The sequence below is a fragment of the Colias croceus genome, chromosome 7 (genome assembly GCF_905220415.1).
Source record: "Colias croceus chromosome 7, ilColCroc2.1".
In the NCBI taxonomy this organism is placed as follows: domain Eukaryota; kingdom Metazoa; phylum Arthropoda; class Insecta; order Lepidoptera; family Pieridae; genus Colias; species Colias croceus.
In genome coordinates, this window is record NC_059543.1 from 10,203,228 (window position 1) to 10,219,028 (window position 15,801).

General features: G+C 32.7%; 1 protein-coding gene across 1 annotated transcript in view; it reads left to right on the plus strand.

Annotated features, from left to right (window-relative positions):
• LOC123693449 (acetylcholinesterase-like) overlaps positions 1-15,801 on the plus strand; it is a 53,064-nt gene that overhangs the window by 32,267 nt on the left and 4,996 nt on the right. Inside the window, exons 2-5 of the mRNA XM_045638553.1 lie at positions 1,599-2,914; positions 5,109-5,251; positions 6,133-6,285; positions 15,631-15,794. Coding sequence (XP_045494509.1) covers positions 1,729-2,914; positions 5,109-5,251; positions 6,133-6,285; positions 15,631-15,794 — 1,646 coding nt within the window. The 5' untranslated portion in view covers positions 1,599-1,728. The remainder of the gene's footprint in view (positions 1-1,598; positions 2,915-5,108; positions 5,252-6,132; positions 6,286-15,630; positions 15,795-15,801) is intronic.

The following is a 15,801-nucleotide window of genomic DNA, read 5'->3' on the forward strand; positions in this document are numbered from 1 at the left end:
CTTAAATTGGTTGCTATGCAGTTGACTCTCAAAAGTGACGTTTAAATTAATTTGTGATGTTAAAAGACAATAAATTATGAAGGTCAATATTTTTAGCAATTCACGCATTGAGTTTCCCCACTATAATAGTATTGCTTAATTCCCTATTGATTGCGTGCAATATAATATCATATTATTTATACATTATTTTCATACAGAACTGACATTCGCATATTGTATGATTTGGGTCAGGTTCACGGCAGTTACCACACCCTCACAAAAGATCGACATTAAATTGGTAACATATTATAGCTGTGATATCATACTATGATAATATATTATCATTAGACTATAGTCTATACTGACTTATATTCCTATTCTTTCTTTTCCTTTCTTAACAAAGTTTCTGAAGTAATTTAAAACAATACTAAAATAGTGGGTACCTGGATGACCAATTCTGTATTTTTGGATATTTCCTCAAAATGAATTAAAAACTATATCGCTTTTCGTCCTGGATCCGATCCATATGTAATATACGAAAAAACATTTTAACTATTCTATGCTCGTATCATAGGAAGGACACAGTTTAAAATTAATTATTACTTACCCATACTGACCAGTGTTACAGACAACAGGTGTTCGTGACATGTTTTGAAGTCTAATTAGCTGCCGATCGTAATTGACGTAATAACATGCATTCTAATGCAACCACTAAACTTATATGAACTATACACGAATCGTTTATCATTCTGATAATATATTCTTCACCTGTTGGATTTTACTTTGTGATTTGCCCTTTAAAGGCTATTTGGATTTACCGTGTCATAAACATGTTTTGTAAAAGTTTATATCTTCGTTTATTTATTTTTTTGTTTAGAATAAAACATTAACATATAAATTGTAAGTAAGTAATCGGTCTCCAAGAATTTTTAGTTTACATAGATCGATTTTGAGTGACCGCTTGTCCGACCCACTTCTACATTGATTTCCCATTTCAAGGGCTGTATACTTTGTACCTATAATAACGACTCATTTATTTGCTGTCGAAAGGGCGGTAATTTATTATTTTGCGTGCGAGAATTCGAAGTTAATTAGAATTTATGAAATTTACATAGGACCTGCATTTTAGTGGAATTTACCTTTGGAAATTTATGTTTCGTTTTAATGGCTGTTTAGGTGAATATTCAAATTTTTACATAATTCGTGATTCAGTACAATTAGTTTATCATTGTTGTTTTACATAGATTTTACAGAAGTGTGGTGATTATTATCCCATAATATCTGTTAAGTTATAATAATATGACCACTGTTTACTTGAGAATACGTATTTTAACGTTTGGTAAATGGTATCTATAGAGCTATACAAGTTAAAAAAGTAGCCGTTTGTATATTATACTAACAAAAAATACTCGTAACCATCCATATTGTTGGTATCAGAGGGATGATAAATTTAACCTTGAACGCTTGTCCCAAAACCCTTAACTGTGAATCTTCACGCACTTGACCTTTTCTACAGGAAAGTTTTACACATAGATAAAATAAACACTTTATTGTAAAGCTACCTTATTGATATAATATTGTTTCTTGAATATCATTGAGATTCTAATATTTCTTTTCAGGTACATTTTGTCAGCATCGAGTCGGTTTGAAGAAATGAGTTTTAACAAATACTCAATAATCAAGCTTGCGGATTACTTCAGATTACATCGTGATACGTATCAGTAAATTTTAGAGGACTTTATTGTCGCAATGACGTCTCAAAACAGAATTGTATTTACTAAATTGTTGCTGTGCGGTTTGGTGTCCGTAGCTTGTGCGCGATCATGGGCGAATCATCACGACACTACGACGTCCACTACACACACCACTCCAACGACTAGTCAAGCACCGAAAAATTTTCATAATGACCCCCTTATCGTCGAAACTAAGAGTGGTCTCGTTAAGGGTTACGCAAAGACTGTGATGGGTAGTGAAGTACATATATTTACGGGTATTCCCTTTGCTAAACCCCCATTAGGACCATTGAGATTCAGAAAACCTGTACCGATCGAACCGTGGCATGGTGTACTTGAAGCTACGGCTATGCCTAATAGCTGCTATCAGGAGAGATACGAATACTTTCCCGGCTTTGAAGGCGAAGAAATGTGGAATCCGAACACGAATATCTCTGAAGACTGTCTCTATTTGAATATATGGGTTCCTCAGCACTTACGTGTGAGGCATCATCAGGACAAACCCCTCGCTGAGAGACCTAAAGTGCCAATTTTAGTCTGGATCTACGGTGGAGGGTACATGAGTGGAACGGCTACACTTGACCTCTATAAAGCGGACATAATGGCGGCTTCTAGCGATGTGATAGTCGCATCTATGCAGTACAGAGTTGGCGCATTTGGATTTTTATATTTAAATAAATATTTTTCCCCTGGAAGTGAAGAAGCGCCGGGAAATATGGGCCTTTGGGATCAACAATTGGCAATCCGCTGGATAAAAGACAACGCGCGTGCATTTGGTGGTGACCCCGAATTGATAACGCTTTTTGGTGAATCTGCGGGTGGTGGTAGTGTTAGTTTACACATGTTGTCGCCTGAAATGAAAGGTTTATTTAAAAGGGGAATACTTCAATCAGGAACACTGAATGCACCGTGGAGTTGGATGACTGGTGAACGGGCGCAGGAAATTGGAAAAGTTTTAGTCGATGATTGCAACTGTAATAGCAGTCTTTTAGGTGTGGATCCGAGCCTTGTGATGGATTGCATGCGCGGCGTAGACGCTAAAACCATATCCGTGCAACAGTGGAATTCCTACACCGGCATATTAGGTTTTCCGTCTGCGCCAACTGTTGATGGTGTATTTTTGCCCAAAGATCCTGAGACAATGATGAAAGAAGGCGCTTTCCATAATACAGAAGTATTACTGGGAAGCAACCAAGATGAAGGTAAACACAATTTTTTATTATATAAAGTTATAAATGATTCCGTTATCACCTTAATTAACTACGCACTTTTGTATCAACCACCTATTCGCTACTGAGTACTATTAATTTAATATTGCGGTAAGTGGTATTGTTTTATCAAGGATTATTAACCATATTATTTTACATACATCTATGTTTATAAACACGAGCAGACAATAGAGAGGTAATTTAATGTTTTTACGATTCCTTTTATCCAAGCTTAAGGCGATCCATCAATATCGAGCACAGAGTTCGAGGTCGTTTGTCCTGTACACCTGCCGCGAGGGAGGCACGCCTGCGCAAACAGTATAAACACGGCAATACCATGCCGTAGATTTTACTCGTACTACCAAGTACTACAGACGCGCCCACGTACTTGGAGTTTAATTCCCTCCCCTCCTGACCCCCCAGGCTAGCTAGCTCCGCTCTATACACCCCCGTCTCTAGAAATTATTATTTTGTATTTCGCGCGTGTCTACGGATCTTCTTTAACGGATAATAATGTTTGAATGTTGTATTTTTTATTTGATATTATACAGTTTTCATGAGAGGTAATGAGGGTTGGAATTGAAATTTTAAATCAAAATTAAGGATGATGATATCAATCATAATACAGAGATCGAAAACTGAAGTAGTAGGTACTTTAATTGAAGTATTTTATTCATAATACTTTTATTAAATAAAGATATACTTACAAATATTAATTCGACACATCAAATAAAAAAAAATGTTTTCCATATCAACCACAAATAGAGTAATAAATTGTCCATAATAGCTTTATGAATTGTTAAAGTTATAAATCCTGTATGTAGATGATGTTATACACGAGGGAGCTTAAATTATAGTGAACTAGTGGTCCGCCCCGGCTTCGCCCGTGGTACATATTTCGCAATAAAAGGTAGCCTATGTCCTTTCTCGGGTATCAAAATATCTCCATACCAAATTTCATGCAAATTGGTTCAGTAGTTTAGGCGTGATTGAGTAACAGACAGACAGACAGACAGAGTTACTTTCGCATTTATAATATTAGTATGGATAATATTCCCTGAGTTCAAATATAACGTTTGCCTATGAGTACTGTTTAAATATGTATCAAATGGTTTTAAAGATTGAAAAATGCAGCTCGCGTTGCAACAGTTTTATAAAAGAGTAGAACGGCCTCGGTTTCATCCCTAAGGAGTACTTCTAGGTACTTTTTAATGAACTCTTACATAACCTTGCTATATAAAAGAACCTATAGTATTTGTTTGAATTCTTTGTGAGCGCGGTTGATGCAAATATTTTCTAGATATTAACATAACATCTTTTAATCATAAAAATGCTGGATATTTTTTTTAGTTAAGTTAACGTTTTAGTTTCTGTGGAGATATTTTGTTTAGTTTTTAAAGGTTAGAGCGATGCAATAATAAATAACATATTTCGGGTTTTATTGCAAATTCAAGTTGGTAGATAATAGCCCATTTGCCCATTAAGAATGCTGATTAATGGAATAGATTTCAAAAACTTATCCGAATTCCCGAATTATAGAGGATATAGTATTTTCCTTTTATGATATTATTTATTGTCATTAAACATTTATTGGTTTTCCTAGTACAGGCAAGAGACACACAATCTATCTACCTCTTATACAATTACAATGGAAAGGGTTATCACATATTTCAATTCCAATAAAACCAACCTTGACAATTACTAACAATTCTTCCGTGCTAGCATGCGAAATATCTCACTTTTAACAACATTAAATGCATTCAAATGCAATTCCTTTACACGCGACTGTTTAAATGTAAAATATAATTGCGTTATGGGAATCTGAGAGGAATAAAAGTTTAACAAACAATTCCTCATAATATTTCATAATTTTATAATGCCGTAACGTTGAGGTAGAAAATTTCTCTATTTGTTTTTCATTTTCAAGCAAATATTGTCCCAGCGCTGGCTAGACTCGCTTTTTCTTTTAAACAAATGCAATTAATTTTTATAAGGCGCCTAATAAAGTAGCCTCAAACTATGGTGAAGATAATGAGATAATTTAAACTGAACTGTTTGTTTCATTTAAAATTTTGCTGCATCGTAAAGAATAAAGAAACTCACCATACTTATATTTACAGTTTCGTATTAGTATGATATCAAAGTATTTTGAACCGTGTATTGTCAAATAATAAGTTCTTTTTTTCAGGTACCTATTTTTTGCTATACGATTTTCTGGATTACTTCGAGAAAGATGGCCCTAGTTTTTTGCAACGCGAAAAGTTTTTGGAAATAATCGACACAATTTTCAAGGAGTTCTCGAAGATCAAAAGGGAAGCGATTGTTTTCCAAGTACGTATAAATAAATATTTTATTATACATACCAATAAATTGGACATGTTGATGTGATATGATATTTGAATTTTTTTCAAACCATTAACGTCAAATCCTTAAAGCTCTACTTTAAATATTATATTTATAAATAAATATTATAATATATATAAATATTATATTTATAAATAAATATATAATAAATATTATATTTAAAGTAGAGCTTCACGTGCGTGCATATAAAATATAGTTTGTAATGGTGTAATTTATGTTGTAGATAGAAACTATATTATATTTCCAGAAAATCACAAATATTTTATCATTAAAAAAGAGCCTAGATGAATTTTCATTCTATTTACACTTTAATTTATTTCAACGATTCAGAACGTTGCGCGTTGCTTTTAAAATATGAAATCCATTGAAAAAAATTTGCATAAAACCGTAGAAGTGATGTGCGATCCGCAAGATTCACGTCATTACAGAAACAAATAATAAGGATGTCCCATTTGAAATGACTTCTAATAATGCCGGTGCCTTGCCTTGTTAACTTCTCAGTAATTCGACACTTATGAGATGATTAACTTAAGAGATGCAGTACATCGACTGGCGCTAAAGTTACTTGTAATCATAATATTTTAACAATCGTTAAGATTATGAAGTATTTGTTCTGCATTGGATAGAAAGAGTATCTAATAAAATGAGCAGAATTTCATAAAGTAATGTCCTGTGTTAACAACAAAATGCGTCGCCATGCTAATCGATGAAAGAAATCGAGTTTACGCGCGCCTGTAGATGTTTCACATCAAAACTAAAACTTAAATTTTTATTTATCTAACAATTTTATTCTGCTATCTAAGGCTTACAACAAAACCGTTATTTACCGATGTTTATTCTACGTACAGTACACCGATTGGGAGGAAATCACAGACGGGTACTTGAATCAGAAGATGATTGCTGACGTCGTGGGTGATTATTTCTTCGTCTGTCCGACAAATTACTTCGCCGAAGTGCTCGCTGATGCTGAGGTTGACGTCTACTATTATTACTTCACACACGTAAGTACATTTTTGTTTATGTTTTGGTAAGTGATATCAGAAATTATGCAGTTATGGGTTTAATTGAGGAACATTTTACTTAGATAGCATTCAAATATTCCAAAATACTTTCAAGTGTGGCAATAATATTCTCTAAAGCGTGTGGCCTAATAAAACAATATTTGGAATAAATCGCTTATAAGTGATAAGGTCACCTTCCGTTTGTACATTAGTAGATATAGTTTGTATTTTAATGTTAAATGGTGTACCATAGATAGTTAAATAAATTAATAAATATTTCTTAAGTGTGACTTAAACATACATGAAAACATTTTAGCAAAACGTTAACGTGCTTCAGTTCATTTTAGCATTGAGCTATTATCAAATATTATCAATATTACCAAGTAAACTCATAATCATAATTGATGAAGGAAACTAATCAATTAATAAATGACGTTTTAAAACGCGATTCATCCATTAAATGATTTCACCCATCTAATCGTCACGAATACTTGGAGGGTACGCAAAGTCCCCTCAAACTGAAACTTAAGCATTTATCTGTTCAATTACACTTCTTCTAGGAATGTAATTCGTTGGTAAAGATAAATTATTACGGTCAAAATACATAATAATTTATCTTTACCAACGGTTCGGAAAACAGTTTCTACTTTCTACAGAGGAGAGCAGGCTAGAAACTCCGTAGTAAATATATCCTACTAATATTATAAATACGAAAGTTTGTATGGATGTATGGATGTTTGTTACTCTTTCACGTAAAAACTACTGAACTGATTACAATGAAATTTAGCACACATATAGAGGGTAACTTGGATTACCACTTGGATAATTTTTATCCCGGAAATCCCACGGGAACGGGAACTATGCGGGTTTACCTTTGCAAACGTGGGCGAAGCCGCGGGCGGAAATCTAGTCAATATTAATTTCATAATCCTCAACTTCTTTTATTCACGTAATAAACATAAACAATCCTTCAATCAAATCTACCTACCAAGTCTGCTGGACTAAAGTTTTAACATCAAATAAAAACACTTCGCATTTCCAACCTGTGTTCAGTGAATCCTACACGTGGACACATGCGTCATTTAATTTATCTCGCTGCAGAAACACGACACATGTCACAAAGCATTCACACAAATTGCGTCAGCCTCAAGCGTGAGGAAATTTGGTTTTACAGGATAGAAAGAGGATAGGACGACCGGAGGAAAAGGGAAATTGTATTGTAAAGTTGTGTGTCTAGAGAGATAATGTATCTAGTTTGTTCTTATAGTTTAGTTCTTATTTAAGTAGCTATTTGTGTGAACAATATTAAGATTAATTACGATTTGTAAGTCTAGATATAAAAATATCGATATAACCCATATATAACCCATTGTTATATATCAATATAATCGATTGTTATAGAGCTGTTTTATTTACATGTGTTTAGATTTTCTACGTAATTTTTAACAATTTTAATAGGGTAACAGTGCATAATAATAAAAGAGTATAAAATATTCAATCTTACTTTAAATGAATACTTGTAATGTTTGTAAGTAAGTATTCCGTAGTAAGTCGATAACAATTAATTAAACAATACGAGGGTGCTGTGAAAAAGCAGAAAATACGAGACATATACAATGAGCATTATCAGGTTTCCAAAAAAGGAAATGTATAACAATTTCTTTTGTAATTCGCATTCCCTTTTTTTGTCTTCCAAATCGGAAAGACAAAAAAGGGAATATATCGCTATACTGTAGCGTGTTCTCGTCGAACCAGTTTTGGCAGTCAAAATTATCTGCAACGTCGCTCAGGTATAATTTGTTTCTTTTTAGGGTTCCGAAACTCAATAGGAAAACGGAAGCCTTGTAGGACCACTTTGTTATCCGTCTGTCTGTAGGAACGCCTGGCGGTATCAAATCGAAATTTATATCAAATACCTACTCAAGTTTATCGTTCTGTAAAATAAATCAAACTTCTAAGTCAACGTAATCAAAGATACAGCGGCTTATGCTGCAAATTTTAGACATTCGCAAAGGCATCGAAACTTCGTGTTATCACAGAATCTTGAAATTTGGTACAAAGCAACGTCTTGTAGCACTAATAAAAGAAAAATTGTGAAAAGTATAAATTTTAAAGTTACAATATAACACGTTTTAAAGTAAAAACAGATTTATACGGAACGCTCGGCGTGCAATCCCGACTCTTATTTTAAAGCAAACAGCAATCATGTGTCATTAAAGTTCTGCAAACTTCTAAAACATTCAGAAAATTAGATGTAGGTACCACTAATGTCTAACCTCCCTTGTGTTTGAAACTTGAAATACAATAATGAATAAATCGCGTGCCGAATCTATTTCACTGTTTTCATAGGTGCTAAAATAGCAGCTATTTTGCGAGGTCTAACTTTTTTATGAAGTTTTACCACACCGTAAAAAATATATAAAATTGTGTTGGTTTTATCGTGAAATGCCTATTTTAGGTAGTACTTTATAAAAGTTGATAAAATTACCATAGTAATCACTTAGTAAAAGGATCGTTATTTTTTATACCTATTGGAATAGGAGTTATAATAAAAAAAAAAATCCTACGTCAACAGCTGAAATATCTTTGCAATTATTATTCTCATTATACTGAAGTGGTTTTAATAAAAGTTTATGACACACGCTCTCAAACCACATGTCATTATTCAATAGCAATTAAAATTGAATGCTTTTCATTCAGCGTTATGTCGTAACTTCCATTTTATAACAACTGCTGTTATGAAAGGGCAGAAAAAAATTCCACCATTTCCCAAAAATATAGTGGCTCCAATTTGTATTGTATTGGTTTTAATTTTTAAACAGATAAGTCTCAACTTTCTGACTCTGGTATTTCATATAATATTTGTATATTGTTTTGTATACGTTACAATTTTTTTATAAAACGAAGGATGTTCAAATTATAAAAAAACCTATTTAAACAAAACAATGATGTTAATTAGTTTAATCTTTACAATTACAATGGCATAAGTTCACCACAGTGCAAGTGAACCTACAAAAACTATAGACGACACAGTCATACGAATCCCAAGGTTGCTAGTTACATATAAAATCACAAACTCTTTGCCAAGACGGTGAACGAGCAAACCGGTACTAACACGTTAATTTGGGTAACGAACCAAACACAAGGGCTCTTTTAAAGGACCGCTCGGCTACGTTCGCTTTTTGCTAACCTCTCCAGCATAGCTCAAAGGAATCAGTGAACGTTATAACCGAATTTTGATTCAATTTAAAATTAAAACGCAGCTTGAATTAATAAAGCTTTGACTCACTTGTAATTTTATGTTTGATCTGTTTTTTATTGTCAATTTATTGGATCAATTATTTTGAATTATGCTTCTACAACTATAATTTCATACTAATTAACTTTATTAGGAAAGAAAAAGAAAAGATTTGTTTTTACGATAAGCTCCACAGATATTAGACAGAATCGTCTTTACTATTTATATTTATCTTTGAACATAATTATATCAAATAGTTCTATTTGTTTGCTTAAATCATTTTCAAATGCAACAATTTGTTTACGTTGTAACTCAGAGGCCATGAACTTACAATATCTGTTAGCAAAAGTAATATTATAAATTCTGATACTTATTTTAACTTTATGAAGTTCCAGAATGATCCTCAATACTCGTAAATAAATAATACATTTATATTATAAACTCGAAGTTTTATTATCCTGGCGAGACATGATACATGATACAATTTTCAAAGATTGATTTTCTTCACACTACAAGCCGGTCACTTACCTGACCTGCTGTGACCCCTCAGATCGAATCGTCTTAGTTATTGAACAATTGAATTTGAACATTGTAACACCTTTGCTCAGGTCTAGCCGAGATTTACTTCAAATATTTTTCGAAGATCTGTTTTTAACCTTTTGTGTCCTTCTTTCTTTATATATTTGGTTGTCTGAAATTAGATGCCTGTACTTTCGGGAAAAACGGCTTTTGATTATGTATTCTACTGAAATTCTGAAGGTGTTTTTCAAATTTCCTTTTACAAAGTTAATATACCCGAGATTCCCGCACTAATGAAATATCGGATACAAAATCTGAATATGAAGAATATTGATCTGTAAATGCAAATGTTCAAATTAAAAGCTTTCACAGAAATGGTTATGAAATGCATCTATCTAATAACTTAAGAGAGACAGAAATTCTCTTTTACGTAGAGGTAGAATCAATTTGAAGAGGCGAAATCTTTTTGGTCGTATATTTGAAAGAGTTTTCCAAATACGAAACACACACGTTTCGTTGGTCTCCGATAAATTCGGTCTACATAATCCAAATAGTATAAATTGGTGTATGAAAAATGTAACTATACAGAGAAGTAAACGTAAACAGATGGAAAAATTTAAGCATACAGTCTACCTTCTTTTATTCTTTTCTTATAAATTCTTATTCTTTTCTTATTCTTACCTCGTAACTAAAGAATCAAATATTCATTATTTCTTAATAGAACTAGATGAAAATGTAACTATATCACAGTTCAGTAAGGAAATGTTAAGAATGCGCAGCTTAGTGCTGCATATTAGATTTGCCATTGACATGTGCGTCATACCCACTTGCACAAAACGCTATTGTTCGTGATCTCTCTCCCTTGAGTATCCTATCTTTGTTATTCAATTCAGTATAGTTACTGCAGCTATTCTTTCCTTTGAGATTACACTTGAATAGATGTGCATTATATATTCAACGTCAATTTTAGAACAATGCTTGATCGTGTGTGCTGCCAAACATAAATTTTGAAGCACCAGCGCAAAATCAATTTAATTCTGCATATTGACTTGAAATTCATGCGGCGCTTTGGAGTTCTGCCAAGTGCTTATTAAGTATTTACCAGTTACTAGTTCAGCCTCTCGTTTGACAAAGTTACATCCTAGAACTATGTATACAAGTATTAAGTCATCCATTTTTTATGGATCATTCTTGTGCATGAAGCTATTTGCCAGAAGAAGTAAAATTTGAATGAACTTCAATATGGCTTTAGTTTGTAGATTAGCTCGTATAAAATTTAAGAGATGTCCATAATATTCGAGACATTTCACTAAATATATTATGGAAGGGAATATAAACTAATCAATTTTAAACTTAGCAGTTTATAAATAAGTGAGTGTATAAGCAACCTATTCCATAAACACTTTCGAAACGTTTAAGTTGGCTTTGGCTTTGACCCCAAACATGTTATTATATTAGTTTACTATTACTCAGTCTTCGTAATAAGTAAGATAATTTTTTATTCAAAAAGTACATCCATCAAGCGTAATATGAAAAAATGCGAGGTAATAAATCAAGTAGTTAGGAAGGGCAGCCGTGATGGTGATTTGTCGTTAGACGGCCGTGCATTTAGGTCACCTGTAAAAATAAATATGACCTAATCAATTTGCGATTGAATTCGAATATACATTTTTCCTCTAAATTGAGAATTCATTGGAATCAAGAAAATACACGAACAATTTCTGGGTTATTCGTTGAACACATATTTACTTCCTATAAATAAATCTATATGACCAGACCATTTTTGAACCAAATTTCAGATGCAGTGTATTTGCAAAATAACTGATATTATAATACCTATGTATTATATGCTAGAGTTTTTCTTATTTCTAAAGAGAAATAAAATACACAATTGAATAATATAATACTTAAAAAAACTAATTAGGGAACCAACAGTGCTAATACAAATATCTTTATTTGATTCTGTTATAAAAATAGGGCTTCACAGTCCACAGTCACTGACTCAAAAAGAGCACTTAACATCGCGCCCCTATCGTTGTTAACGACTTGACATCCTTCATTATTTCAATAGGTTTTATTATTAGTATCATACAAACTAATTATGTTATTACTTTTGAATCTACATATTTATGTTATATATATATATTTTAAGAGCCAATGATTTCAGCTTTTAAAGATTTTTTTAGTTATGTAAAAGGTATTTTACAAATAATGTCTTTAAATTTATTTGGATTTTAGCGCCTTAAAGTCAACTGGGTTTTTGACCTGAAGTTTAGCTCTATCGATCTTACTTTTGCCTAGTTATTTGTGAACTCTATTGAAATAACTAAGTAGTCTAGGAGTTTCTTATTCAAATATCCGAGAGATTTTTATATCATAAGAGCAGACATGTGACAATATTAAATTAGAGTCGGCGAAACCAAAAGGCAAAGGTCAGCAGATTAACAACGCGCTATTTCGAGACGTGACAGACGTTCCGTTTTCGTTTAGTAATTTTATTTTAGCTAGCTTATTTATTTATTACCCCTCATTGTACAAACATGAATGGACAAAAAACAAGATAATAAGAGCAAAATCACAAAAAGGCATTATTTGTACAAAAGGCGGCCTTATTGCTGAACAGCAATCTCTACCAGGCAACCTGACAGGATAGGAAATGTATGAAGGTCGTGGGATAGTGCATAATAAATGATTATAATTACAATTACATATAGGTAACAATACATTGCAAATAATATAAGTATATAGACATATTTATACAGCTTAATCGTCTTGGCTGATATATTTTTTTAAATTTTCCATCGAATTCTAAACCGGTCTGTTTGTGTTATTGTTTAACTGTGTAAATACAATTTAAGTTAGTTGAAATGTTTGTGAGTAGAAACAGCTAGCAGTAATAATCAATTGTTTTTTTGTCTAGTGGCATTACATTTATTATATCTAGATAATAGTTAGTATTAAAGCTAAGTAGGTACTTTTAGAAATACCAAATCTGTTTCTTTTTTTTAGAAATATAATCTACATAATTTTAAAAACCCTATTTAAATTCGACCCCCATGCTTCATGGCATTAAACATTGTAATATAAAACAGTTCCTCTATAGCAACGTGAACACAGACGCACTTCCTCATTTACAGTATGAATGCTGACTGACAGCACAGTTGACAGATATATACTACGCTGACAGATTGAAATAGACTGACGACGAATAACTTTTATTATTAAACATGTCACTGACTTTCTTAGTGACGTCACAGAAAACAGTCTTTGAACTCGTAAGCGTGTACGTAACAAAATAAAAAACGGGGCATGAAAAGCTTTTACTTCATATGACCATATCTCTAGAGGACTGTTCTAGATACCGACTCCATTTGATAATATTTTCAAGATTGAATACATAATGCGACGGGAAAATACCCTCGCTAAAGACAAAAATAGCGCTTTGAAGACAACTCACTCTCCGTCCATCAAGGCTTGTTACTAAGAGAATGGATAATGAACTGAATTCAAGCCCTTCATAATAGTGTCGGGAAGTGCGCTTTTCTTTGATTTAGAGGTTCATTGTTATGTATTATTTGCTTAGATATATCGTCACGCTTATGATGCTCAAGCCTCAAGACGTAACATAATATACAAAGTGTGTTTTTGCTTCTGGTATTAGTTTATAATTAAATACTTAGGTACCTATCATATAAATCTTAATAACAACACACTGTTATTTAGATTTCTATAGTACCTATAATCCTATAAGATAAATAAGATTTTAATATAATATTACTTATTTTATTTTTAAGATTATCAAAATATACAAAATATTTTTGCAGGACAATACTGAAAAATAGTAATAAAACAAATATATTGTAAGTCAATTTGCTTAACAATTTTAATCTATCTCACTCTCAGTCAAGAAAGACTGAACTACATAAGAAGGATCGTAAGACTCAGTATCTACTAGACTAGACTAATCACTACACATAAACTGTAGGTACAACCTGCAGTTACGAAGTTAGACAATTATCAAATCGATAAATAGACGAAAATTGGGCATGAAAATTTAAACATGTAACATGTAGGTAGGTATAAATAATATATTATGAAGTTCTTACGCTGATGAAGACATGTAGCGTGACTATTGAAAATATAATTAAGAAAAAAGGAAAATATTATGTAGTTTGCTGTGAAATAGAGTCATTCATATTGTAGGACATGTGATCAAATATTTAACTCCTAGTTAACAATAAGATGTGAAAAGACTCCATTTAACGTTCTAGTATTTATCTATTGTAATAGAATAACTTTTTGTAAAACAATAGATAAAATTATGTCACAAATCGATAAAACTTACCAACTTTTCAAAATATGCCTACGACTCTGTCCGATGCTATTTGTAAAAGTGAAGTCCCATGTCCCCGTAGTGGGGTAAGGGGCAGATGCATTATGCATACATCTGTTTCACTGATCGATTTTTCTTTAGGGACAAGTAGGTGATCAGCCTTCTGTGCCCTACCAGACCGAGACATTTTTTTTTCGTCGTCTCCACCGGGAATCGAACCCAGGACCCTTCGGTTCTACGCTCACGCGTCAACCACTGTACCAAGGAGGCGGTCGAATGCTATTTGTAAGCTCTATCTAAAAGATTATAATCGTATGTTAATATTATCATAACTACATAATATTAGGTTGCATGTGAAACCATCAAACCGATTAAGAACAATAAAGTAATATACTTCCCACTTACAAGTGTTTAAAAGTAAGTACCAATTACGTAAGTAGATAATATTATACTCCGACCTTTAAATGGAGTTAATGTTTCGCTGACTACATACGAGCAGCAGGCTGTGAATTATTAAAGAGAGCTCATGTAACCACACCTTTTAATAAACAACAATTTCAGAAAACCTCTGTACCATTTCCTGGTTTTATTTTACAGAAACGCTATGAAACACCAATTTATTATCTCAAATTTTGTTGGAGTTCTATTAAATTCTCAATTTGCAAAGTGTTTTATGGTTTTGGAGAACATTATTAAATGGGAAAATGTTGACACGGTATTATTAGAGTCAATTGGTTTATCTAGTGTAAACCAATTGACTCAAATAATACCTATGTTATTAGTATTACTTATAAAAACTAAGACTACGACCGACACTCGTGGTCATAGTGTACTATTTAGGGTGCAAGATCCGTATGCCCTAATGACCTATCAATATTGTTACGTATAATGTCAACTCTTATCCATTATTATATCGATAGGTTCCATCATGATAAGGTGACCTTGTGCATTACATTATGTATAAAGTATTATCATACCTTGATGCGTATCTTGATAAAACATTATTGAGGACAACTGAATTTCATTTGTGTACCCTTAGATCCTCATGGTTCTGAACTAGGCCACAATATTGATTATTGGTAAATTGTGATATTTTTTTTATTTTCTGGTCTTTTAATGTTATATTTGATCATGATGAGCAGTTTTAGCGCTATCGTTCATACTGCGTCTTCATAAACTTCGACAACATCCTAGTCACCGATCACTTAAAAGTATAGCATATAATAATTAATCTAGTATTCTCTAAATATTTCAGCGCACAAGCACAAGTCTGTGGGGCGAATGGATGGGCGTGATGCATGGAGACGAGATGGAGTATGTGTTCGGTCATCCCTTGAACATGTCCCTGCAGTACCACACCAGGGAACGTGACCTGGCTGCTCATATCATGCAGTCGTTTACTAGATTCGCGCTTACTGGGTAAGTT